General features: G+C 39.5%; 1 protein-coding gene across 8 annotated transcripts in view; it reads right to left on the bottom strand.

Moving 5' to 3' along the window:
- TASOR2 (transcription activation suppressor family member 2) overlaps nucleotides 1-26657 on the bottom strand; it is a 67640-nt gene that overhangs the window by 34567 nt on the left and 6416 nt on the right. For 6 of the 8 annotated variants that reach the window (XM_040248829.1, XM_040248830.1, XM_040248828.1 and 3 more), the window contains 5 exons: nucleotides 14688-14821; nucleotides 7745-7890; nucleotides 7358-7453; nucleotides 6199-6271; nucleotides 1802-1893 (listed from right to left, as the gene is read on the bottom strand). In XM_040248829.1, coding sequence (XP_040104763.1) covers nucleotides 1802-1893; nucleotides 6199-6271; nucleotides 7358-7453; nucleotides 7745-7890; nucleotides 14688-14821 — 541 coding nt within the window. The remainder of the gene's footprint in view (nucleotides 1-1801; nucleotides 1894-6198; nucleotides 6272-7357; nucleotides 7454-7744; nucleotides 7891-14687; nucleotides 14822-26657) is intronic. The other 2 variants (XM_040248832.1, XM_040248834.1) reach the window with 1 other exon arrangement.

Raw genomic sequence — 26657 nt, 5'->3', positions numbered from 1 at the left:
AACTAAAATGTCAAAAGATGAGTTCCAAACTGAAGTATTAAATTATAAACTGTAAATTGCTGCTGCTGCTGCTAAGTCACTTCAGTCATGTCTGACTCTGTGCAACCCCACAGAAGGCAGCCCACCAGGCGTCCCTGGGATTGTCCAGGCAAAAACACTGGAGTGGGTTGCCATTTCCTTCTCCAATGCATGCAAATGAAAAGTGAAAGTGAAGTCGCTCAGTCGTGTCCAACCCTTCGTGACCCCATGGACTGCAGCCCACCAGGCTCCTCTGTCCATGGGACTTTTCCAGGCAAGAGTACTGGAGTGGGGTGCTATTGCCTTCTCCGTAAATTGTAAATTAGAGACCAAGATACTCCTTTCCAGCAGCACCCAGTAGACCAGCAAGGAACAAAAGCTCAGTAAAGCACTTCACAGGCCAATAGCTCTGATTACTCAACAGCTGACAGTATTTTTCACCATGGAATCTCTTCATCAAGGGGTACATATCTCCCAGAAAAAGGAAAAAGAGAACTGTTGAGTTAGTTTATCATGCAATAAAAGGTCATACAATGATTTTAAAAGCTATCTTGAATAACATAATGACATAACATGAAAAAAATGGAAATACACAAAATAGGTACCAAAATGAGATACGAAATAATAGGCAACTTTTATTTTTATGTTTACAAGACTCACTATTTAAATATATATACATATACATATATATGCTTGCTGTTAAGGTCCCTCCTCTTCAGCACCTGGACCACCAAGGACAATCCTCAGAAAACTAAGCACATGAGCGGTGCTCCAGTGAGCAGTCAGAACCTGCATCCTCTCCCCATCAAACTGGGCAGGGCTGGCTTCTGAGCAGTGAAGTAAGGAGGACTGAGAGGACATAGCCAGAAACTCAAAACTAAACAGCAGGGTCGGCCAGACAGGGTAGGGGCATGAAACCAATGGCGAGGCACAATCTGACATAAAAAACTTGATATCTGAGCTGACAAGCATGTGGGTTGCAGCAGAACTATAGTACTTATCACAGAGTGGAAGAGGGAAACGTTAAAGGGGGAAGCAGTGGCTGGGAGCCAATGAATGCTACTTTCCCTTCAGTTCTTGGGGACGAATTTTGGAATATGGAGAATTCACACTCTTAAAATCAGTAGTGTTAGGTTTATAACTGAAGAACTTAGTAGGAATGCTAAAACAAAAGCACAAACAAAACAAGACCACAGAATACGTCCTCAAAAAATCTCCTGACCTCTAAAATTAGTTTTCCTACTATTTGAATGAAAATTCTAATTGTGTGATTCACTTATACTGCATTATTTAAGGGAACTAAAAAATTTCTCAGATTATTAGTTATCGCTATCACATGAAGCTATGAACAAGATCTCAATGTTTTAGGGATAACAAAAATGCATACAGATCTCTCATTTTGACAATTTAAACCAGAATGCTGTCTTCTAAATTCATCTCTTATAGGTGAAATCATGTTGTTTAATAAACAATACTCATTCAGCTATTTAATGTTTAAAAAGTGACATTGTGGAGCAGAGTGAGGAAAGCTTCTCACTAAATGCCTGCTGTATTATTTTGAAGCTTTTTTTTTTTAAGAAAAAAAAATTCACATATCATCTATTAAAAGAGTAAAAAAAAGCTCTGTCCTTAAAGGAAAGCAAAAGGAGCAGTTATTTTTTCTGATTCTGAACAGCTGTCTTTGCCAAGGACTATGTTTAGCAAATGAGCTGCAAAAAACATGATCACAGACTGATAAACTTTCATTTAAAAAAAATTACACAGAAGCAAATTTAGGCTTTACCTTAATTAGATTAAAAATTACAACATAACCAGACTTCCCATGATACCAAGGTCTTGCGTGAAGATAGTCTGAGTATTTGGAAATGTACACACCTATAAAAGTATAAAAATAGATTAATTTACACTTTAAGAAGACTGTTTACTCATGGGTTACTTAAACTGAACAAGATGACACAAGGGACAAATAAAAGGTAACATGAAAAGGGATGAATGTATCACAATTTTGGAAAAGTCTCTGTCTGTTTTATTCTCCATGCAATCTTTCAGTGAAAAGGCCTGTGATAATCTGATTCTCAAGTTACTTTTTCCAGAAAAACTCAGTAAATGCTCCTATTTAAGAATGTGTGCTGAGGTTTGCTACTCAGCAGGTCTGTGCCAGGCAGCAGTGATACAAAGGGAAACAGAACAAGATCCCTGCCTTTAAGCAGCATGTTCTGCTGGACTGTGAATTCCAGTCAGCAGAGGTTAGATATTTTTTGTTCACCACTGCAGCCTCATCACAGACCATTGCTGTTTAAAAGAGAAGTTGAGTCTCAAGAGGGGAGAGACTCCTGTAGGTTGAGGCAGGAGAGGATGATCCCCACACAGAAGCAGCAGTGAGAAAACAGAGGAAAGAACCGATTTCAGGGACATTTCTGAACTGAGGCATCGCTTGTGAAATAGAAAAGACAACGGTGAGGACACAGAATGAACAGAGTTACAGACATGTTGTCAGAAAACTGGATTCCAGTTCCAAGTTCTTCACTTATTACTATTACTACTAAGCACATGACTGAGTAGTGAGAGGATGGGTGTGGGTCACAGATACAGAAATCTCAGGTCTTCAGGAAGATTTAAAAAGATCCATAAACCTTAAAACTGTAATATAGTATAGTAATATAAAGGCTTCAGTTCAGTTCAGTTGCTCAGTCGTGTCCGACTCTTTGCGACCCCATGAATCACAGCACGCCAGGCCTCCCAGTCCATCACCAATGGAGTTCACTCAGACTCACGTCCATCGAGTTAGTGATGCCATCCAGCCATCTCATCCTCTGTCGTCCCCTTCTCCTCCTGCCCCCAATCCCTCCCAGGATCAGAGTCTTTTCCAATGAGTCAACTCTTCGCATGAGGTGGCCTAAGTACTGGAGTTTCAGCTTTAGCATCATTCCTTCCAAAGAAATCCCAGGGCTGATCTCCTTCAGAATGGACTGGTTGGATCTCCTTGCAGTCCAAGGGACTCTCAAGAGTCTTCTCCAACACCACAGTTCAAAAGCATCAATTCTTCGGTGCTCAGCTTTCTTCACAGTCCAACTCTCACATCCATACATGACCACTGGAAAAACCATAGCCTTGACTAGACGGACCTTTGTTGGCAAAGTAATGTTTCTGCTTTTCAGTATGCTATCTAGGTTGGTCATAACTTTTCTTCCAAGGAGTAAGCGTCTTTTAATTTCATGGCTGCAGTCACCATCTGCAGTGATTTTGGAGCCCCCCAAAATAAAGGCAGCCACTGTTTCCACTGTTTATCTATCTATTTCCCATGAAGTGATGGGACCAGATGCCATGATCTTCATTTTCTGAATGCTGAGCTTTAAGCCAACTTTTTCACTCTCTTCCACTTTCAGCAAGAGGCTTTTTAGCTCCTCTTCACTTTCTGCCATAAGGGTGGTGTCATCTGCATATCTGAGGTTACTGATATTTCTCCCGGCAATCCTGATTCCAGCTTGTGCTTCTTCCAGCCCAGTGTTTCTCATGATGTACTCTGCGTAAGTTAAATAAGCAGGGTGACAATATACAGCTTTGATGTACTCCTTTTCCTATTTGGAACCAGTCTGTTGTTCCATGTCCAGTTCTAACTGCTGCTTCCTGACCTGCATACAGATTTCTCAAGAGGTAGGACAGGTGGTCTGGTATTCCCATCTCTTTCAGAATTTTCCAGTTTATTGTGATCCACACAGTCAAAGGCTTTGGCATAGTCAGTAAAGCAGAAATAGATGTTTTTCTGGAACTCTCTTGCTTTTTCAATGATCCAGCAGATGTTGGCAATTTGATCTCTGGTTCCTCTGCCTTTTCTAAAACCAGCTTGAACATCTGGAAGTTCACGGTTCATGTATTGCTGAAGCCTGGCTTGGAGAAGTTTGAGCATTACTTTACTAGCATGTGAGATGAGTGCAATTGTGTGGTAGTTTGAGCATTCTTTTGGATTCCCTTTCTTTGGGATTGGCATGAAAACTGACGTTTTCCAGTCCTGTGGCCGCTGCTGAGTTTTCCAAGTTTGCTGGCATATTGAGTGCAGCACTTTCACAGCACTGTCTTTCAGGATTTGAAATAGCTCAACTGGAATTCCATCACCTCCACTAGCTTTGTTCGTAGTGATGCTCATATATTTCATTCATTTTACTTGAGCCAAAAACTATAAACATACATATCCAGTAGTGCTATCTTATCATCACATCCAGCATGTGAAGAAGAAGAATGTGTATTTGTAGGAACAATGCAGCCTCTACTCCACACCTGCTACTGAAACCAGGCTCTCAAAACATCAACAATAAACTCATGCAACTGTCACATAGAAAAATGGCCTTGATTTTTAGAGGTATAAGCTGAGGCATTTGCTTGTAACTCACTTCCACATTTTTCAGGAAAAAAAAAGTTTTTAGACAAATGAAGAGAATTAATGCAAAACATTATCTGGTAAATGTAGGTGTTGGGTATATCATACCATGCTACTTTTTTCTACATTAACATTTTTCATAATGAAAAGAAGGAGGTGTTAAGAAGAATAGGGGAAAAGAAAAAAAGGTTTCAGGTAAACTGTTATTTGAGTTGTGAACTTATCCTCTTTCACGTCCTTTAGGATAGCTGAATAGAAGTTTAAAAACATTTCCTACACACAGAGTTACCATACAAGCCAGCAATTCCATTCCTAGGTATAAACCCAGCAAAAATGAAAATAGTTGTCCACATAAAGACCATATGTACAAGAATATACATAGTAGCTTTTTAAAATAATAGCGAAAAAGTAGAAACAAAGTGTCTACCAATTGCTGAATGGATAAAGAAAAAGTGGTACAATGGAATATTATTCAGTCAAAAAGCGAATCAACTACATGCAACAACATAGAGAATCTCAAAAACACTAAGTAAAAAAACAGTTACTCACAAAAGGTCAGATATGATTCCATTTAGATGGAATGTCTGGAATAGGTCAATCCACAGGTGCAAAAAGGAAAGCAGTGGTTGCCCAGGCTGGTGGGAAGGGAGGGGACTGATGAAAACGGTCTAAAACTGACTGTGCTGACTGTTGCACAACTCTGAATGCACTAAAAAAAAACACTGAACTGTATACTTCAAATGGGTGAATTGTATGGTGAATTTTTTCTCAATAAAGCTGTTATTACAAAGAAAGGGCCAGCAAGAACCCAGCCATGAAGCCCCCTAGTCTTTCTCACCCCTGATCTCCAACTTCTACAGCATCTGACACTGCTAACACCCCTCCGGACACCTTCTGCTTCTTGTGAGACTCCACCTCCAGATTCTTCATCCACTGGACTGCTCTCAGCTCTTCCTCTTCCTGTCCTCGCCCCATGTCCACATCCCTTGGTCCCACAATATCTAAATAAAAGTTCTGTTCTTCACCATCTGTGCTGCCCCATGTAACAATATCTTTGGCTTCAACTAACATGCACCCTCTGCCACCTTGAGCCCCAACCTCTAGTCCTCATCCCTCTTCCAACTGTTTTCACCACCAGCAGGATAGCTTCCAGAACACTTATGATGACCTACTGTTTCTCAAACAGCTTACTGAAAAGTGTTCATTTACTGCGAGCTTACTAGGTGTAAGCTCCATGCTAAGCACTTTACATAGTCTCATAATCCTCACAACAAATCTAGAAGATAGTTTTATCTTTTTATAGATGAAGAAAGTGAAGCTTAAAGAAAGTAGGGCTAAAGCACATTCTTAATGATAAGACGACCCTTCTCCTGTAACTCATCAGCCTGTCTAAAATCTCTCCTCTATTGATAATATCAATGCAGTGCAAATTTAACACTTTATATTTATTTGATTATTTCCTTTCTCTACTCCTCACATCCCACAGTTGCCATCTTTGGTCAGTACCATCTATTCTCTATTCCTACTGCCATAATGATAGTTAGGAGGAAAGCCTCCTTAGCCCCAGATGATAGCACTGACTTCTTGGCACTGAAAGATATCTTTTAGTCCAATCATCTTTTAAAAGAGAGAACTCTATTAGAAAATCTGAAGTTCTTAGAGTCAAAGCTCATGTATATATTTAAAGTTCTGATTCCAAAGATTATTTATCATCAATGAAACTAGCTTTTAATACAGACTCTTATGTAACTAACTAAATTCCACTTCACCTTGTAAAAGAAATTCTCCTTCCTTATAGACCATACCTTTCGCTGGGTCTCCCAGAGTGGTGATAGCACTGCTGCCCACACAGAGTCCATGCTGACATACCAACTTTGCCTTCAACAAAAGATCAGACTTTGCTTATATCATGTTTTGGAGTCAATGAAATAACTATAATTTACATACAAACTTTCAATACAGAATCTGTACACTATATGCATTCAGGGCACAAAGCAAGTTTCTATATAGCAATTGTGTTTCAGTTAATATTAACAATTTAAACTTTTTCATGAAATTTTACTATTTCTGCTAACGAAAATGTCACTGGCAAAACCAAATTAAACAAGCTCACAGATCAGTCCTCTCTTGGAGATTTCTTTTACGATTACAGCTTGGGAATCACGAAATTTGAAAATGCCTTACCCCCAGATGACCTTTATTTTTTTTAAAGTATGAACCCCTAACATATCTTATTTGGAAGTCAACAACTAAGTAAATAAACTCTCTGGTATTACTATGTAACCATAAGGTACATGCTAATGTTAACTATCCTTTAGCAAATCTACCCCCATTCTTTAAAAATCATGATCCCAACCAAAATACTACCTGTGAATTACTTTAAACTGGATCACAGATCTCTGGCACTGATGAAAGTGTATCTAGAAGTCACACACTTCTTTGGAGACATACCTGCACACAGCAGTTTCTTTCTCCACAATTTAGGTATAAGCAACAATATACATGTTCAATTTTCAAAACAGCATGAAACAATTCCAAGTAACTAGAATGCTGAAAGTGTTCATCTTATCCCCAAAACCATGTTATTTAAACTTGAAAAAACTTCCACGGAAAATAGAAGATATCTATGTAAACAATGATCCAGAATGGGAAAATATCCATTCACTCCACTAAAAGGCATTATTAATACTTAAGAAGTCTGTATTAATCGAAATCTCACTACAAGCTTACAAATGTATTTAAGATAAAACTAAAGAAAACCTTAAAAAGTCGTAGAAATCAAATCTCTTTCATGAGAAATCAAATCTCTTTCATTGTCATTTACACTGCTATCTAAAAAATTAAATTATGGTAATGAACTGGTAATGTTACAAGTTTTATAGAATCAATGTTTAACTTTAATAACATAATTAATTTTGTACGTTAATATCATAAAATTAATTTTCTAAAACCAAATTTCCTTACCTGATTTTCAGTTTCAAACAGAAGAAACCCGTAAGTTTCTTGAAGTTCTTCGTGAGTATAGTTACTTGCTTTTTTTTCTTGGTAAAAAGCTTTGTACTGTATAGAGAATAATCAAATGTTATTAACATGTTATTTTGCCTTCCAAATTAATTCTTTAAAAATGCATCAACTGAATTCCTCCTGCTAAAAGACTAATGAAATTTATTATTTTTCTATTCCCTAGAATATATTATAATTACCTTTCAAGTGATTATTACCAAGGATTGTTTATCTTGCTAAAATGTGATAGCTAAGAAGAACTAGGCTCAAATATAAAAAATGATGGGTCTATTTCTTCAAAACTAAAATAAAACTAACCACAGACACAGTGTGTACCAAGCACCTCACCTCATTTAAGAAAATGTCATTTTTCACCAAAGTCACTTCACTGTACTGAAAACCATGCTCAGATGCAGAGTCCAAGTAAGAAGTATGGAGAATTGAAACTGTCCTCTGGAAGAGAGAGTCTGAACTCAAGGATACTGTCTCAAAAACTGTAAAACACAAAAATAATGCAACTTTTTAAGATAACCAAAGGCTGGGGAACATGGCACACTAAATATCACTGACCAAGTCATTCATTTCCTTCCTGCATAACAAAGACATTTCCATTATGTTCTGGCTATCATATCTGGTATCATCAAAGACCTCATACTTGATGAAAATAACCTAAATGGATTATAACAATGGATGAATTACTTTTAATGCAAGAGTAAATCCCTTTAGGTTTAAAGCTGGGTGCTGTAATCAAGGCTGTAAAAGCAGATGCATCTATAGTGTCAAGCTGGAGGTCAGTGACTGCTTAGATCAATGTTTCTTGTTCCTAAGTTTTTGTAAATCTAGGCTACGTTTTGGAGAAGGCAATGGACACCCACTCCAGTACTCTTGCCTGGAAAATCCCATGGACGGAGGAGCCTGGTAGGCTGCAGTCCATAGGGTCGCTAGGAGTTGGACGTGACTGAGCAACTTCACTTTCACTTTCATTCACCGGAGAAGGAAATGGCCACCCACTCCAGTGTTCTTGCCTGGAGAATCCCAGGGACGGGGGAGCCTGGTGGGCTGCCGTCTATGGGGTCACACAGAGTCGGACACGACTGAAGCAACTTAGCAGCAGCAGCAGGCCACATTTTGATAAACTTAACCTTCCCAGTGGCTCACCAAATCTACAGGGAAGTTTGTGAGGTTCCACGGGAAGGGGCTACTACTGCACACTCATTTGACCCTGGAGTACAGGACGAAGGGAGCAAAGGCTAACAGGAGTTTTGCCAAGAAAATGCACTGGTGACAGCAAACACCCTCTTCCAACAACACAAGAGAAGACTCTACACATGGACATCACCAGATGGTCAACACCGAAATCAGACTGATTATATTCTTTGCAGCCAAAGATGGAGAAGGTCTATACAGTCAGCAAAAGCAAGACTGGGAGGTGACTGTGGCTCAGATCATGAACTCCTTATTGCCAAATTCAGACTTAAATTGAAAAAAGTGGGGAAAAACCACTAGACCATTCAGGTCTGACCTAAATCAAATCCCTTACGAACATACAGTGGAAGTGACAAATAGATTCAAGGGATCAGATCTGATACAGTGCCTGAAGAATTATGGATGGAGGTTCATGACACTGTACAGAAGGCAGGGATGAAGATCATCCCCAAGAAAAAGAAATGCAAAAAGGCAAAATGGTTGTCTGAGGAGGCCTTACAAATAGCTATGAAAAGAAGAGAAGCAAAAGGCAAAGGAGAAAAAGAAAGATATAACCATCTGAATGCAGAGTTCCAAAGAATAGCAAGGAGATATAAGAAAGCCTTCCTCAGTGATCAGTGCAAAGAAATAGAGGAAAACAATAGAATGGAAAAGACCAGAGATCTCTTCAAGAAAATTAGAGACACCAAGGGAACATTTCATGCAAAGATGGCCACAGTAAAGTACAGAAATGGTATGAATATGACAGAAGCAGAAGGTATTAAGAGGTAGCAAGAATACACTGAAGAACTATACAAGAAAGATCTTCATGACCCAGATAATCATGATGGCATGATCAGTCACCTAGAGCCAGACATCCTGGAATGTGAAGTCAAGTGGGCCTTAGGAAGCATCACTACGAATAAAGCTAGTGGAGGTGAAGGAATTCCAACTGAGCTACTTCAAATCCTAAAAGATGATGCTGTGAAAGTGCTGCACTCAATATGCCAGCAAATTTGGAAAACTCAGCAGTGGCCACAGGACTGGAAAAGGTCAGTTTTCATTCCAATCCCAAAGAAAGGCAATGCCAAAGAAAGGCAACGCCAAAGAATGCTCAAAATACTGCACAACTGCACTCATCTCACACACTAGTAAAGTAATGCTCAAAATTCTCCAAGTTGGGCTTCAATAGAATGTGAACTGTGAACTTCCAGATGTTCAAGCTGGATTTAGAAAAGGCAGAGGAACCAGAGATCAAATTGCCAACATCTGCTGGACCACTGAAAAAGCGAGAGTTCCAGAAAAACATCTACTTCTGCTTTATTGACTACTCCAAAGCCTTTAACTGTGTGGACCACAATAAATTGTGGAAAATTCTTCGAGAGATGAGAATACCAGACCATCTGACCTGCCTTCTGAGAAATCTGTTGCTTCTGGTCAAGAAGCAACAGTTAGAACTGGACAAGGAACAACAGACTGGTTCTAAATTGCAAAAAGAGTATGTCAAGGCTACATATTGTCACCCTGCTTATTTAACTTATATGCAGAGTACATCATGAGAAATGCTGGACTGGATGAAGCACAAGCTGGAATCAAGACTGCTGGAGAATTATCAATAACCTCAGATACACAGATGATACCACACTTATGGCAGAAAGTGAAGAACTAAAGAGCCTCTTGATGAAAGTAAAAGAAGTGAAAAAGTTGGCTTAAAACTCGACATTCAGAAAACTAAGATCACAGAATCCAATCCCATCACTTCATGGCAAATAGATGGGTAAACAGTGGAAACAGCGACAGACTTTATTTTGGGGGGCTCCAAAATCACTGCAGATGGTGACTGCAGCCATGAAATTAAAAGACACTTGCTCCTTGGAAGAAAAGTTATGACCAAACTAGACAGCATATTCAAAAGCAGAGACATTACTTTGCCAACAAAGGTCCGTCTAGTCAAGGCTATGGTTTTTCCAGTAGTCATGTATGGATGTGAGAGTTGGACTATAAAGAAAGCTGAGCACAGAACAATTGATGCTTTTGAACTGTGGTGCTGGAGAAAACTCCTGAGAGTCCCTTCAACAGCAAGGAGATCCAACGAGTCTATCCTAAAGGAAATCAGTCCTGAATATTCACTGGAAGGGCTTATGCTGAAGCTGCAACTCCAATACTTTGGCCACCTGATGCAAAGAGCTGACTCATTTGAAAAGACCCTAATGCGGGGAAAGATTGAAGGCAGGAGGAGAAGGGGACGACAGAGGATAAGATGGCTGGATGCCATCACCGATTCAATGGACATGAGTTTGAGTAAACTCCGGGAGAGTTGGTGTTGGACAGGGAGGCCTGGCATACTGCAGTCCATGGGGTCACAAAGAATCGGACACGACTGAGCAACTGAACTGAACTGAACTGCACACTCAACAAACACGTAAGAAATTGTTTTTCTCTGAGCCTTCCTCACCAGCCTGGAAATGTCTACTGAACTTTACTTCTTACGGATTGTATTACAAAATCATCATTTTATGAAAATAAAAATTTATTACTTTTTTTGAAAGTGCTTTTTTCAAACCATACCCATGTACCATCTGAGAGATGCTAGGCTACCTCTCCTATGAAAGCCATGTTTCCTATAGTTGAGAATTAATGACCCAATCAAGCAGTTCTCCTGGTTGGGCCTTTGTCCTTTTTAGGAGTCCTCACTCAGTGAGAACTGAGACTAATGAAGTCTCATTAACATTTAACTGTTTGCTTTGTTTACTCCTTTCTATTTGGATCCTCTATTCTCTTTAACAAGGTGGGGAAAAGGATACACATGGATTACTTCTAAAGAGAACAGAGTAATGTATATAACACTGAAGTTTTGACCTTACAGTATAAATAAGTATGTTAATATGGTTTCCTACTTTTATCAGAACTCAGCCAATTACATTAAAGTTCAAAAGTTGAAGAGAATATAAGCTTTTTAAATAAAATTAATTTATGAACAACAGATTAAAAAAAAAACCCTAAACTATTACAGAAATTAAAACAAACATTTCAGTAAAATTAATTTGTACTAAACTGTCCTAACACTTTAATTCACAAGGAAATTTGAAAATGCTTTTAATAACAAAACTTCCTAGAATCGAAAATAAAAGATTATAAATAGCAAGGAAGGAAAAAAAAGATGAAACATTTTTATTTTTCCTCAGTTTCATCTTCTCTCTTTCAATATTAATATAATGAAGTGAAAGTGAAAGTCCCTCAGTCATGTCTGACTTGCTTTGTGACCCCATGGACTGTAGCCTGCCAGGCTCTTCTGTCCATGGAATTCTCCAGGTAAGAATACTGGATCAATATACCAGTGTTATTAAAAAAAGAAAGAAAAGAAAAGAAAAGGATATTCTAAAGAGCTTCAAATAGCAAAACCCTAATGATAGTAATTAAAAAGCTATGGCTTTGTTCACTTAGGCTCCATATCTGTGAAAGATTTTGCTTACAAGATAGAAAAGTTCTTGTAGTTCTGGAAATGAACAAACCATGATTACCAACTATCTTAAACTGTATGCAATGTTAACAGATAGGCACAGATTTTAAATTTCAGAAGTAGTAAATACTACATATTTCCCCAATTTTGAGTGTCAATGCACAATAATAAACTGAAACCTGGGAGAAATAATGCAATTAAAAAAAAAACACCAAAAACCTGTCTGAAACAGTGTGGGGAATACAGTTCCCAATAAAGCTATGACTAATGGTAATGATTTAAAATAAACAAGGCAGAACAAGTAAATCACTTATTTTGTACTTTCATATTGTAATTTCTAAGACTATTTACGGTTAAAAATGCTTCCCCTTTTAGGTTAGCACTCAATAGCCCTACGTTATAAAAGTAACAATTTTTACAGTTGACAGAAGGAAAAGCATATCAAAAGAAAACTTAATGGAAAACCATGGTAAATCCTGCATCTTTTATGATTTCATAATAACCTCGATTATACTCTCAAGAAAGTACAAGTTTCCTGCTCTTTATGTAAGGAGATAGATAAGAATGTTTATTGAGAAGTCTCTGCCCACACAACGCACTCTCATTTAATCCCCTAACAAGTGTACAAATCAAGAAGCACTAACTAAAAGGATAGTTTTATCTTTTTTGCTGAGCAATACACATGCTTTATTTAAACCATGCAAGAGTATCAGAATATTAAGAGAAAGAAGAGGGGGCTATTCCACAAAGAAATTTAAACAACATCTAAGAGGGTAACTTGAAAAATATCTGATTGTAAAGTGTAAAGAGTATCCCTTAAGACTTAAGTGACAAACAGAGTGCATATGGAAAAAATTTAAGTTCAATCGAAATGGCTGTAAAAACTGAGTTAATGCTCTTTCCTGTAGCACCTGGCTTTGGGTATATTTCTCTTGCCTGGAAAATCCCATGGACGGAGGAGCCTGGTAGGCTGCAGTCCATGGGGTCGCTAAAAGTCTGAGACGACTGAGCGACTTCACTTTCACTTTTCACTTGCATGCACTGGAGAAGGAAATGGCCACCCACTCCAGTGTTCTTGCCTGGAGAATCCCAGGGAGCGGGGAGCCTGGTAGGCTGCCATCTATGGGGTTGCACAGAGTCAGACACGAATGAAGTGCCTTAGCAGCAGCAGCACCTCTGCTATTTGTGGATTTTACCTTAAAAGTTAGGTCATGCTTGATACAAGAAGTTGGACTCTGCTCACAGTGCCCTGAATCATCTCCCCCATCTCAAACTCCATCAGGGATACTGAGTGACTGACATGAGGGACACTTTTTTCTCTAACTTCTAATAAGAGAGACAACGAAATTATAAACCAATTTCTCATGCTATGTCACAAGCATCTGTTTTCCATTTTATAAGCATCTGGTCTGAAAGCAAATAATGAGATGAACAAATGGCAACAACTTAGGTGTCACAATAATTCTAATAGAAACTAACCACTTCTACCATTCCCCTGGACATATCCTGTCTGTGATTAAGCCATAGCATTTTCACTCTAGATGCCTATATAGTTTATCTCCTCTAAGTAGGATATTTGATAGTTGTTGAAGGAACAGCTCAGTCCTTAATCACCTAATCTGAAAAGGTATCTTTGATACCTTTAAGATATCAAAGGACTGCCAGTTTAAGAGAAATACAACTTCTTCAGAACACAGTTTGTCAGGAAGTAACAAAAACTTAAAATGGGCATACTAAATAACCATCTCATTCCTGGAAATCTATTCCTCAAAAATATTAGCTAAGTGCAGAGGTGATACGTACAAGGATGTTCCACACACCAGCACCTGTAACATGAAGAACAATGGAGATAACCTAAGTAAAAGTGAAAGTCGCTCAGTCCTGTTGGACTCTTTGCGACTCCATGGACTTATACAGTCCATGGAATTCTCCAGGCCAGAATATCGGAGTGGGTAACTATTCTCTTCTCCAGGGGATCTTTCCAACCCAGGGATCAAACCAAGGTATCCCACATTGCAGGCAGATTCTTTACCAATTGAGCCATCAGGAAAGCCTTGGAGATAACCTAAACTGCCATCAACAGGGAAACACCTTGCAACTATTAAATAAAGACAAAGTAAATCTGTATATACTAATGTACAAAGATATCTACTGTATACTATTGAGTGAATAAATTCATTATATGTTATTTTGGTAAAAAAAATTATGTGTTTGAAAGTATACAGAAAAAGATCTAGAAAGAGATAGGAAATCCAACAGTTAACAGTGTTTATGCCAATGGTGACTGGGGAGTGGACAAAAAGGAGACCTTGTACTTTTACCTTACATATGTTACTACAATTTAGATTATTCTTATATAAGCATGTATTACTTCTACTATTTAACATAACTTAAAATCAAGTAAAATAAATAATTTCAAAGAAATACAGAGAGTGACAATTTCTCTTGAACACATACCTTTTCTGATGCAATTTGAAAACTTAATTACCTATCAATTTTGGACTAATAATTACAAAAATTTTGCAGCTACTGGAAATTATAATTTTTTTCAAGTCCTTGCATTTACATGATGTTAATTAAAATTTTAAAAATTGCATTAACTCTGGATTCATTAACAATAACTTAGACCATTTGTTTAATACCCACTCTTTTCTGATATGAACCCTGTCTCAGTCTTCTCTAAGAGGGGATGCAGCTGGGAGGGTGGTCTTAATTCATTTTCACCAAGTATACCCCCAGAATTCTTGACATACTCCTGTTCTCTGTTAATGTCATAAATGCTAAAACAAAAAAGAAAAAATTAAATCATAAAGTGAGTAGTTCTATTTTGGGCTTATCTACTATATAAATAAATGTTTACTGAGCATTAGGTACAATTTTGTAATATTTACTTTGTCAAGTCTCCAGAGCTAAAGGCTAAAGTTCTACTGATTTGCTCTATAAGAAGTAATAATACACATAAACTGAAATGTTGTTTCTCTAATCCTTTAATTTCTAAATGAAATTTTCTTCACAGAAATAAATAGAAATCACTTTTGCCTTATTGAAAAAAAACCTTTCAGAGAAGATCAGGGTGGTACAGTCCTAGATGGAGAAAAAAGCCTCTCAAAGTGAAGAGATTACAGAACCACACCCATGTTCTACTGATTGGAAATAATAAAATCAAACAGAACACAAATAAAACTTCTCTCTACCCTTAAATCCAGTTCAGTTCAGTCGCTCAGTCGTGTCCCACTCTTTGCGACCCCATGAATCACAGCACGTCAGGCCTCCCTGTCCATCACCAACTCCCGGAGTTCACTCAAACTCATGTGCATTGAGTCGGTGATGCCATCCAGCCATCTCATCCCCTTCTCCTCCTGCCCCCAATTCCTCCCAGCATCAGAGTCTTTTCCAATGAGTCAACTCTTCGCATGAGGTGGCCAAAGGATTGGAGTTTCAGCCTCAGCATCAGTCCTTTCTACGAACAACCAGGACTGATCTCCTTTAGGATGGACTGGTTGGATCTCCTTGCAGTCCAAGGGACTTGCAAGAGTCTCTTCCAGCACCACAGTTCAAAAGGATCAATTCTTCGGCGCTCAGCTTTCTTCACAGTCCAACTCTCACATCCATACATGACCACAGGAAAAACCATAGCCTTAACTAGACGGACCTTAGTCGGCAAAGTAATGTCTCTGCTTTTGAATATGCTATCTAGGTTGGTCATAACTTTCCTTCCAAGGAGTAAGCGTCTTTTAATTTCATGGCTGCAGTCACCATCTGCAGTGATTTTGGAGCCCTCCCAAAATAAAGTCTGACACTGTTTCCCCATCTATTTCCCATGAAGTGATGGGACCAGATGCCATGATCTTAGTTTTCTGAATGTTGAGCTTTAAGCCAACTTTTTCACTCTCCTCTTTCACTTTCAGCAAGAGGCTTTTTAGTTCCTCTTCATTTTCTGCCTATAAGGGTGGTGTCATCTGCATATCTGAGGTTACTCATTTCTCCCAGCAATCTTGATTCCAGCTTGTGCTTCTTCCAGCCCAGTGTTTCTCATGATGAACACTGCATATAAGTTAAACAAGCAGGGTGACAATATACAGCCCTGACATATTCCTTTTCCTATTTGGAACCAGTCTGTTGTTCCATGTCCAGTTCTAATTGTTGCTTCCTGACCTACATATAGGTTTCTCAAGAGGCAGGACAGGTGGTCTGGTATTCCCATCTCTTTCAGAAGTTTCCAATTTATTGTGATCCACACAGTTAAAGGCTTTGGCATAGTCAATAAAGCAGAAATAGATGTTTTTCTGGAACTCTCTTGCTTTTTCGATGATCTAGTGGATGTTGGCAATTTGATCTCTGGTTCCTCTGCGTTTTCTAAAAGCAGCTTGAACATCTGGAAGTTCACAGTTCACGTATTGCTGAAGCCTGGCTTGGAGAATTTTGGGCATTATTTTAACTAGTGTGTGAGATGAGTGCAACTGTGTAGTATATGATTCAACCTTCATTAAATGAAACTGTTAGTGCTGACTATTATGTATATAGTACTATGCTATACCTTGGATTTCGTGAGACAAATGAAACTGTCTCATTGAAAAAGTGTTTACAATGAAAGTGCCTGTGAAGCCCAGGGATCATAGAATGTGCTCACAAAATATTCCTAGAGTGACCTCTGGGAAGCAAGGGTTGTGTCTTCTGGTGACAGTGGTCTCAAAGAGGAAACCAGTTGAGTTGGAAACCTCTTTCACCTCAAAGAGGTAGAAGTCAAGACCCTCCCAAGCCAGATTACACTTGCAAGTTACAAGAGGAGTAGCAATAAAGGCACCATATTTTTAAAAACAATCCTTGGATGAAGGAGCAAAGGAGGGAATCCTTAAGACTGAAAACTGCTCTATTGCATCACTACACTGGACTCAAACACATCTTCAGAGCTAGAATAAGATGAAGGCAGAGAGAGAGTATCTTTTCCTTTGTCCTTTGTGAGAAAACTTTCCCAGAATTCTCTCTGCAGGTGGCCATTCTCACCTTACTGGTCAGAACTAAGTCACATTTTTACTAAAACAGCCACGAACCAAGGAGAGTAGAATTACCGTAATGAGCTTAGAGTAATATTCACATAGCCCCACCCCTCTCATCCTCCCATCCTACTCCTGAAGCATGAAATTCCCCCCAAATCTAGGCAAAATTGTGATCTGGGGGACGGTAAGAAAAAGGGAGATAATTATTGGAAGGCGGTCACTGACATCATCACACTAAGGTCTTAGAACAAGTCAGTGGTAGGTCTACACTAGAATCCCGGTCTCCTGACTCACCACTTAATTCTCCTCTCGACATAATGAATGGATGCCATCAATACTGCTACTTTTCTAAAGAATTTTAAATAAATCCACACAACTCCACCTCAAATCCTTTTTGAAAAAAGGTATGTATAACTATACATTATTTTTTTGTAAAACATATTGAATTTCCCAAATAATGAACTGCTTGCAGTTTCTCATGTGTATCATGCTTCTATCTCTGCATTTGCTCCTACTTCTATTGTCTTAAAAACATATACACTAGTACGCCCCCTTTTTTGGCTTCCTTCAGATTTCAAGTATCAGTGCCTCTCTGAAACATTTCATGACATATCCCATCTCAATGACAGTGGCTGTTTGTATCATTATGTATCTACTGTATCGTGTTCCAGATTCTAATTGGTGTGACTGTTTTTAGGAGAGTTCTTGAGCTTTATTATCTAATCTCTTCCTGTTTTCTGAATAATTCCCCTTTTAAAAAATAGAATCTCTTCTTTCATGTAAGTTATATCTTGTTTTTTCTCTTTAAAGATACTACTGTTTCATTTTGTTAAAGTTTCTCCTGTTACCTGCAGTAAATCTAATTTCTACCAAACTCCTTTTATTTTCTACTTGTTTATTCCTGCTTGGTCTCTTCCGTGTTAGAGACTTCCAGCAAATGACTGGTGATCCTTGGCTGTCTGTTCAAGTTTAACTGTGAGGCACTTAAAGCTGACTGAAAGTCTAACGCATGAGCACCACTTCCTGACCAGCAGCCGTCATTCTTGCAGGAGATCTGATGGTGATGCAGCTGCTGATTTAATCAAGTGAACTCAAAAAGTCCTATCTGTTAAATATTTTGTTGTGGGTTGAAAAGTTTCCCCAGAAAAGAATCCTTTAATACCCTGTTGAGGGGAAGCATAAGTGGCTCATATGGTAAAGAATCTGCTGGAAATGCAGAAGACCCAGGTTTGATCCCTGGGTAGGGAAGATTCCCTGGAGAAGGCAATGGCTACACACTCCAGTATTCTTGCCTAGAGAATCCCATGGACAGAGAAGCCTGGTGGGCAACAGTCCATGGGGTCACAAAGAGTCTGACATGACTAAGCAATTAACACACTATAACACACAGAAGCTTGACTACTAGTTCTGAGAACCAGGCAGAAAAAGACAGCTCTGGTGTCACCATTCCATAGGTTAACTTTCACTTAATCCTTATCTTTATTTAGGATCTTCACCCCAACCTCAGTTGTCTAGAGCCTGCCTAGTTCATGTCTTCTGACTATAAACCTTCAGTCTTCTGTCAGGGTAGAAGGAAGGTGGCTATCTGGGTATGTGGAGTGAAGAGGATCAGTCACTTCTATTTCTACCTTGAGAAAAGCTTGGTACCTCTATATCCTGATCCTTTCCCAGATTCTGTGAAGGAAATCAGCTTGCTTCTTTTGTTAGCTTATTCTCTTCAGCATTGTCTAATCCACTAAATCATTTAGTAGTTAACTACCTTCTTTCCATGAGCTTCCCCATAGAAAGTGGCTTAGTGGTAAAGAATCTGCCTGCAATGCAGGAGATATAGGTTCCATCCCTGGGTCAGGAATATCCCCTGGAGGAGGAAATGGCAACTCACTCCAATATTCTTGTCTGGGAAATCCAATGGACAGGGGTACGTGGTGGGTTACGGTCATGGGGCCGCAAAACAGTTGGACACTACTGAGAGACTAAACAACAACATCTTCCTTCTAGTTTCCCAAATGTTGATTTCATTTATCTTCTCCTTCCTCATTCTCTCGATCTTTGTGGATTTTTATCTTTATTCTTTTACTATAATCTTAGCGGGATTTCCAGAGGAGTGAACAACTGGATGTGTCATGTAACTGAAGTGTCTACTTAATATGTCTCAATAAAAAATATGCAATATACCATCTATCATAGTAGCTACTATTACATTATTTTTATTTCCACTTTTATAATTATGAAGACCTCATTTTATTTATATAAGTATCTACCACAGACCTAATTACATATCAAATCTTCAACAAATATTAATTTAAAAGAATTAATTTTTAGTGCATATGAACTCAATAACCATTTACTCAAATATATGAAAAGAACAAAGTAGATCATCAATGCTATTCTTTTAAAGCACTATTTTTCCCCCAGAGTACTTATCATAGTTTATAATTATATAATCATAATTATTTCACCAATGTCTACTACCCTAATAAATCAAGCCCTATGAGGACAGGAATCATGTCTGTTTTGTTTACTTCTGATTACCCAGCATCAGCCCAATGCCTGGCACATAGTAGATGTTTAGTAAATATGCATTTGATAACTGAAAGGAAAAATTATACTTATGCAATTTAATCTGTTCTAAATTTCAGAAAAAGGAGCACAGCTTCCCAATTTGTTTTTATAAAGCAAACACTAAAATCTGAAAAAAAAAATACATAAGAAAGGAAACTACAGATCTATCTCTTATGAATTGTTGTTCAGTCACTAAGTTGTGTCCAACTCTGTACAACCCCATGGCTTCCCTGACCTTCACTGTCTCCCAGGATTTGTTCAAACTCATGTCCACTGAGTCAGTGATACCATCTAACCATCTCAACTTCTGCCGCCCTCTTCTCCTTTTGCCTTCACTCTTTCCCAGCATCGCGGACTTCCCTGGTAGCTCAGATGTTAAAGTGTATGCCTACAATGCGGAAGACCCGGGTTCAATCCCTGGGTTGGGAAGATCCTCTGGAGAAGAAAATGACAACCCACTCCAATACTCTTGCCTGGAAAATCCCATGGACGGAGGAGCATGGTAGGCTACAATCCATGGGGTCGCAAAGAGTTGGACATGACTGAGTGACGTCACTTTCACTTTCATCACCTTCCGAGCATCAGGGTCTTTTTCAATGAGTGGCGCTTTGCATCAGGTGGCCAAAGTATTGGAGCTTCAGCTTCAGCATCAGTCCTTCCAATGATGATTTAGGGTTAATTTCCTTTAGGATTGACTTCTTGCAGTCCAAGGGACTCTCAAAAGAGTCTTCTCCAGTACCACAGTTCAAAAGTATCAATTCTTCAGCACTCAGTCTTCATCGTCCAACTCTCACATCCGTACATGACTCTGGAAAAATCATAGCTTTGACTAGATAATTCTTTGTCAGCAAAGTAATGTATGTTTCTGCTTTTTAACCTGCTGTCTAGGTTTGTCACAGCTTTCCTTCCAAGGAGCAGGTATCTTTTAATTTCATGGGTGCAGTCACTGTCCACAGTGATTCTGGAGCCCAAGAAAATAAAATCTGTCACAGTTCCAAACTTTTTCCCTATCCATTTGCCATGAAGTGATGGGACTGGATACCATGATCTTAGTTTTTTCAATGTTGAGTTTTAAGCCAGGTTCTTCACTCTCCTCTTTCACCCTCATCCAGAGGCTCTTTAGTTCCTCTTCACTTTCTGCCATGTATAGTATCATCTGCATATCTGAGGCTGTTGATATTTCTCCTGGAAATCTTGATTCCAGCTTGGGATTCATCCAGCCTGGCACTTTGCATGATGTACCCTGCATATCATGAGCACTAGGTCTTTCCTCATGGCTCAGACGATAAAGAATTTGCCTGCAATGCAGGAGAACCATGTTCAATCCCTGGGTTGGGGAAGATCCCTTGTAGTAGGAAATGGCAACCCACTCCAGTATTCCTGCCTCCAGAATTCCACGGACAGAAGAACCTGGTGGGCTATAGCCCATGGGGTTAAAAAGAGTTGGATACAACTGAGCAACTAACACTTTCACCCTGCATATAAATTAAATAAGCAGGGTGACAATATACAGCCTTGACATCCTCTTTTCCCAATTTTGAACCAGTCTGTTGTTCCATGTAAGGGTCTAACTGTTTCTTTCTGATCCACATCCAGGTTTCTAAGGAGACAGGTAAGGTAGTTTGGTATTCTCATCTCTTCAATAATTTTCCAGTTTGTCGTGATCCACATAGTCAAAGGCTTTTCCATAGTCAATGAAGTAGAAGCGGATGTTTTTTGGAATTCCTTGCTTTTCTATGATCCAATGAATGCTGGCAATTTGATCTGATTTCTCTGTCTTTTCTAAACCCAGCTCATACATCTGGAAGTTCTCAGTTCATGGACTGCTGAAGCCTAACTTCAGGATTTTGAGCATAACCTTATTAGCATGTGAAATGAGTGCAATCATCGGGCAGTTTGAACATTCTTTGGCACTGCCCTTCTTTGGGAGTGGAAGGAAAACTGACCTTTTCTGGTCCTGTGGCCACTGCTGAGTTTTTCAAATTTGCTGACATGCTGAGTACAGCACGTTAACAGCATCATCTTTAAGGATTTGAAACAGCTCAGCTGGAATTCCATCACTTCCACTAGCTTTGTTCGTAGTAATGCTTCCTAAGACCCACTTGACTTCACACTCCAGAATGTCTGACTCTAAGTGAGTGACCACCCCATCATGTTTATTTGGGTCATTAAGATATTTTTTGTATAGTTCTCCTGTGTATTCTTGCTACTTCTTTAATTGCTTCTGCGATTCTTCTGTTAGGTCCTTACCATCTCTGTACTTTATCATGCCCATCCTTGCATGAAATGTTGCCTTGGTGGTGGTGGTTTAGTTGCTAAGTCATATCCTACTCTTGTAATCCCATGGACCATAGCCTGCCAGGCTCCTCTGTCCATGAGATTTTCCAGGCAAGAATACTGGAGTGGGTTGCCATTTTCTTCTCCAATGTTCCCTTGGTATCTCCAATTTTCTTGAAGAGATCTGTCTTTCCCATGCTATTCTTTTCCTCTATTTCCTTGCATTTCTCTTATGAATACTAAAATCCTAAAATATATGTACTGGCAGAGAATCCATGAAGAACTAGAATGACAACAGAGGTTAATTAGGGTACATTCTTGAAGTGTATGACAAACCACACTAATAAGTCAAAATTATCACGAGGGGCTGCTGGAGCATGGAGTGAAGGTGTAGAGCCATAAGTTAGTGTGTCCAAAGGAATTTACTGCATCAGTTCAGTTCAGTTCAGTCGCTCAGTCGTGTCCGACTCCTTGCAAACCCATGAATCGTAGCACGCCAGGCATCCCTGTCCATCACCAACTCCCGGAGTTCACCCAAACTCATGTCCATCGAGTCAGTCATGCCATCCAGCTATCTCATCCTCGGTCGTCCCCTTCTTCTCCTGCCCCCAATCCCTCCCAGCATCAGAGTCTTTTCTAATGAGTCTACTCTTCGCATGAGGTGGCCAAAGTACTGGAGCTTCAGCTTTAGCATCATTCCTTCCAAAGAACACCCAGGACTAATCTCCTTTAGAATAGACTGGTTGGATCTCCTTGCAGTCCAAGGGACTCTCAAGAGTCTTCTCCAACACCACAGTTCAAAAGCATCAATTCTTCAGCGCTCAGCTTTCTTCACAGTCCAACTCTCACATTCATACATGACTACTGGAAAAACCATAGCCTTGACTAGACGGACCTTTGTCGGCAAAGTAATATCTCTGCTTTTGAATATGCTATCTAGGTTGGTCATAACTTTTCTTCCAAGGAGTAAGTGTCCTTTAATTTCATGGCTGCAATTGCAGTGATTCTGGAGCCCTCAAAAATAAAGTCTGATACTTTCCACTGTTTCCCCATCTATTTCCCATGAAGTGATACTTCTTTCCAAATAGATGACTTACACAAGTTTTTGTTGATGCCCAGTATTATTTTCATTTATGTAGTATTAATTTGGCCATACTTAGCCTAAAAAAAAAAAACCTGACACTCCCAAATAAATCTATTCATTTAATGTAACAGAGAAAAATGTCCTACCATAAACTGTTTAGACGAAAGAAAAGCTGATTACAAAGAAGTACTAATATATGTGTGTCACACACACACACACACATATATAAGGCCTTAAGAATATATACTATGATTTAAATGGAGGTTATCATCTGTATAACACTTACCAATATCTGATCTTTTTCATGTTTATTTGATTATGTTCCCACCACTAGATTATTATAATAGTTTCATGAATACAGGGTATCTTTTTCCATGCTGTACCCCAGTGTCCAGAACAGTGCCTGGTACAGTTAGGTTTCAATAAACATTCACATAACCAGTAAATCAATCAGTATTCCAGATCACTTCATTTCCCTACTTAAGCCCTGAGACCCCACTGCACACACTGCTTGGTGGCCCTGTGAAATCCAGCGCCTGCTTACTCCCTCCACCTTACCTGATCCACCTTCCTACTAAGGTCCAGCCACCCTGGTCTTTCCATTCAAGCTCTTTGCTCTTCTCAGGCCTTTGCAATCGCTGATATTTCTGACTGGAATGCTGGGTCTTCTGTTATGCCTGTGACTTAGCTCCCTCTCTTCTTTTACTGAAATCTAGAAGTTATCTCTTCAGATGAACCTCTGATTACTCCCACCTAAAGTAGGCATTTTCTTTGAAGCACTCACTACTTCAACTATCTTGTCGATTTACTTTTGAGGTGTGTGTCCCTCTTCCCCACCAGAATGTAAGGTGCACACAGGTAGATACTGTCTTGCTCACAAAGCCCCCCAGTACCCAGGAGAGCTCCTGGACCATGGTACCCAAAATTCTACCAAGTCACCTTTGAGTACATAAAATACAGCTAATTTTTGTTTCTTTTTTTTTTTACAGCTTTATGTATTACCTGAAATTTTATGTAAGCATAATCTGGGGAAATAAAGCTATTTTCATTTTGGAAAAAAAAGATCTCCCATTACCCTAAGTAGTAGCAAATTAGTTTTAAAAAATGAAGACAAAGCAAACAAATGGAAATAGCATTTCCCATAAGCCCAAACAGTAAGAGATCCATAAGACAAAGCTCCTGTATTTAAAACAGAAGATACCATAGAATAAGAAACATATGATTTTCATAACAATCTTAAAATATATAAAAACGTCTGCCATGCACAAAAGTTTAAATGTTTTCTAACGTCAAGATAATCACGCAGATAAAGAATAAAAACCAAGGTATTCTTGCTATTATTTGGAATCACTGCTTTAAAGGACACAGTTCAAAGGACACCCTAAAATACTACATGTCTACACACACACACACACACACACACACACACAAGAGATGTGAGGAGTGCTGCCCATCTTCTATAGCAGCTTGGCAAGGGTCTCCCCTCTACCATGCTGGCAGAATTCCACCGGTTACAGCAAAGATGCTCCGTAAACCTGACTTCCCAGATGGCTCAGTGGTGAAGAATCCACGTGCCTGCCAACGCAGGACACGCGGGTTCGATCCCTGAGTAAGGAAGATCCCCTGGAGGAGGGAGATGGCAATCCATTCCAGTATTCTTGCCTGGAGAATCCCATGGACACACGAACCTGGCGGGCTACAGTCCACGGGGGTGGCAAAGAGTTGAACAGACTGAGCCCCTGAGCCCTAGCACTCTGGCGGCACCACCAAAGCTTCACTCCCTAAAGCCTCCCGAGGGTGGGACACCTAGAGTGACCCTTCTGCCAGTCCGCTAGGCACGGCAGGCAGGCAGTTCACCCAGGCAGTTCACCCGCCAGGTGGGCGTCGATCCCTCCTCCTCACCTCATGATGCGTCGGGGAGGGGGCTTCCCTTCGCCTCGCCGGCCCCGCCTGCCCGCTCCCGCCAGCGAAAGCCAGTGTGGCGGGCGGCGCGCACCGCTCCGCGCCTTTAAAAGTCAACCGCGCGGGGCGGAACCGCCAACCCACACCCGCACAGGCCGCCACGGAGCGGGTGGGAGTTGCGGTCGGGGCCGAGTGCGGACAAGCAAGCAGGGCTCCCTCGGTCCTCTGTCTGACGTCTCCCAGGACTCCTAGGTGGACAGTTTTACTGTCATTTTACAATGGTCGCTTCAAGCTTCCACTTCCTCGAAGGTGTCTCGCCCACAGGTTATTCAGTAACGATTTAGGACTGCAGATCGCAGACCTAACCCGAAATCCACATCTTTTCACTACAGTGACCCCAAGTTATTTTAACTCCTCGCTGCTATAAAGCTTCCCAGTTACTGCCTACGTAATCTCCCTGATTATGGTTTCACTGGGCTTTGTTGCGTAGTCGATAAAAATAAACGGTCTACTGGATATGGTTTATGGATACTCCATATATGCCCAGGAGATGCTGATTCCAGCACTCAGGGTCGGGATTGGGGGTGCTTGTCCCTCCCACTAAGCCACCGCAGCCCTAACAACATCAACTAAAAGTAAAATTGGTGTATGTGTGTGTCAAGTGTCTGGCCTGGTCTAAGGACATCTTTTACTTTTGGCTCATGTTTTAACCAAGTAATCTAACACAACCATATGCATTTCCCGGACCATATCTGCATTTGCTAGAGGAAAACTAACCAGGAGCTCCTAGAGAGTCATTGCTGCTATGGTAATGTACAAATAGAAAGCATACAGGGAAACCTTAGCTCACAAAACAAGTTACTTAAATTCATAAAGAATTATGTAGATTAATTACTATGTAAAATAGCAAAATAACTTTGGGCATTTAGTATATGCAATGAGAATGCAAGTGTCTTCTTTATAAAAAAAAATCTTAAATTACTCCCATTGCAAAAAATGAGTTATGGCTTGGCAATATGATATTTTCATTTAACTGTGACTTACTTTTAGACTTAATATTCAATTTTTGAAGATTAGTTTTACATTTTCAAAATTGAATCCTACAATAAAAAAAATTTCTGTGTATCACACAGATACTTATAATCTTATATTTTTCAAATATTGTTCCCTTCCTTGCTATGCTATGTAAAGTCAACGGATTCTTTGGAGAACACTTTTCCATAGTCAAGATTATGCACTTTTTATTGGAATCACTTAAAAATTTATATGGTGCCATTTTCAGACATCTGTATAAAGGAAACTCATCTTTGTTCTGGTTCATCAAATTAGGCTAAATTTGTGCTTCAGTATTAAGCTATCAATCTGCAATGAAATGACTGCATTAAACTCATTACTGTATTTACTACAAGGATACTGTTAAGTAGTTTTGTCCTGACAAGAAAATGCTAAGAATAAATTTCTTTCAGGGTCAATGACATTTTAAGACCTGCTGTGGATTATTTTGATTGTTACATCTAACAAAAGGGAAAGTGATACCTAATTTATGCCGTCACAATTTTTTTTTTCCCCTTAATTGCCACCGCCCCTAGATAAATCACATAAAAATGCCCTGGGCAAAGAACAGGACTATTCACTAAGGATGGCTCACAGAGAAGTAGGAGATAACCATAGAGTTGAGCAGGTGCTTTAACTGGTCAAAACAGGTCTCAGGAGTTGGGGTCGTGAATATTCTTTCTCTTAATTAGGGAACAGGTATACCCAAAGGTTCTAAACAGGGTCTATCTCACCATACCA

The sequence above is a fragment of the Oryx dammah genome, unplaced genomic scaffold (assembly GCF_014754425.2).
Source record: "Oryx dammah isolate SB20612 unplaced genomic scaffold, SCBI_Odam_1.1 HiC_scaffold_10, whole genome shotgun sequence".
In the NCBI taxonomy this organism is placed as follows: Eukaryota; Metazoa; Chordata; class Mammalia; order Artiodactyla; family Bovidae; genus Oryx; species Oryx dammah.
Note: the sequence above shows the minus strand (reverse complement) of the source record. Positions and strands in the feature narration are given on the sequence as shown.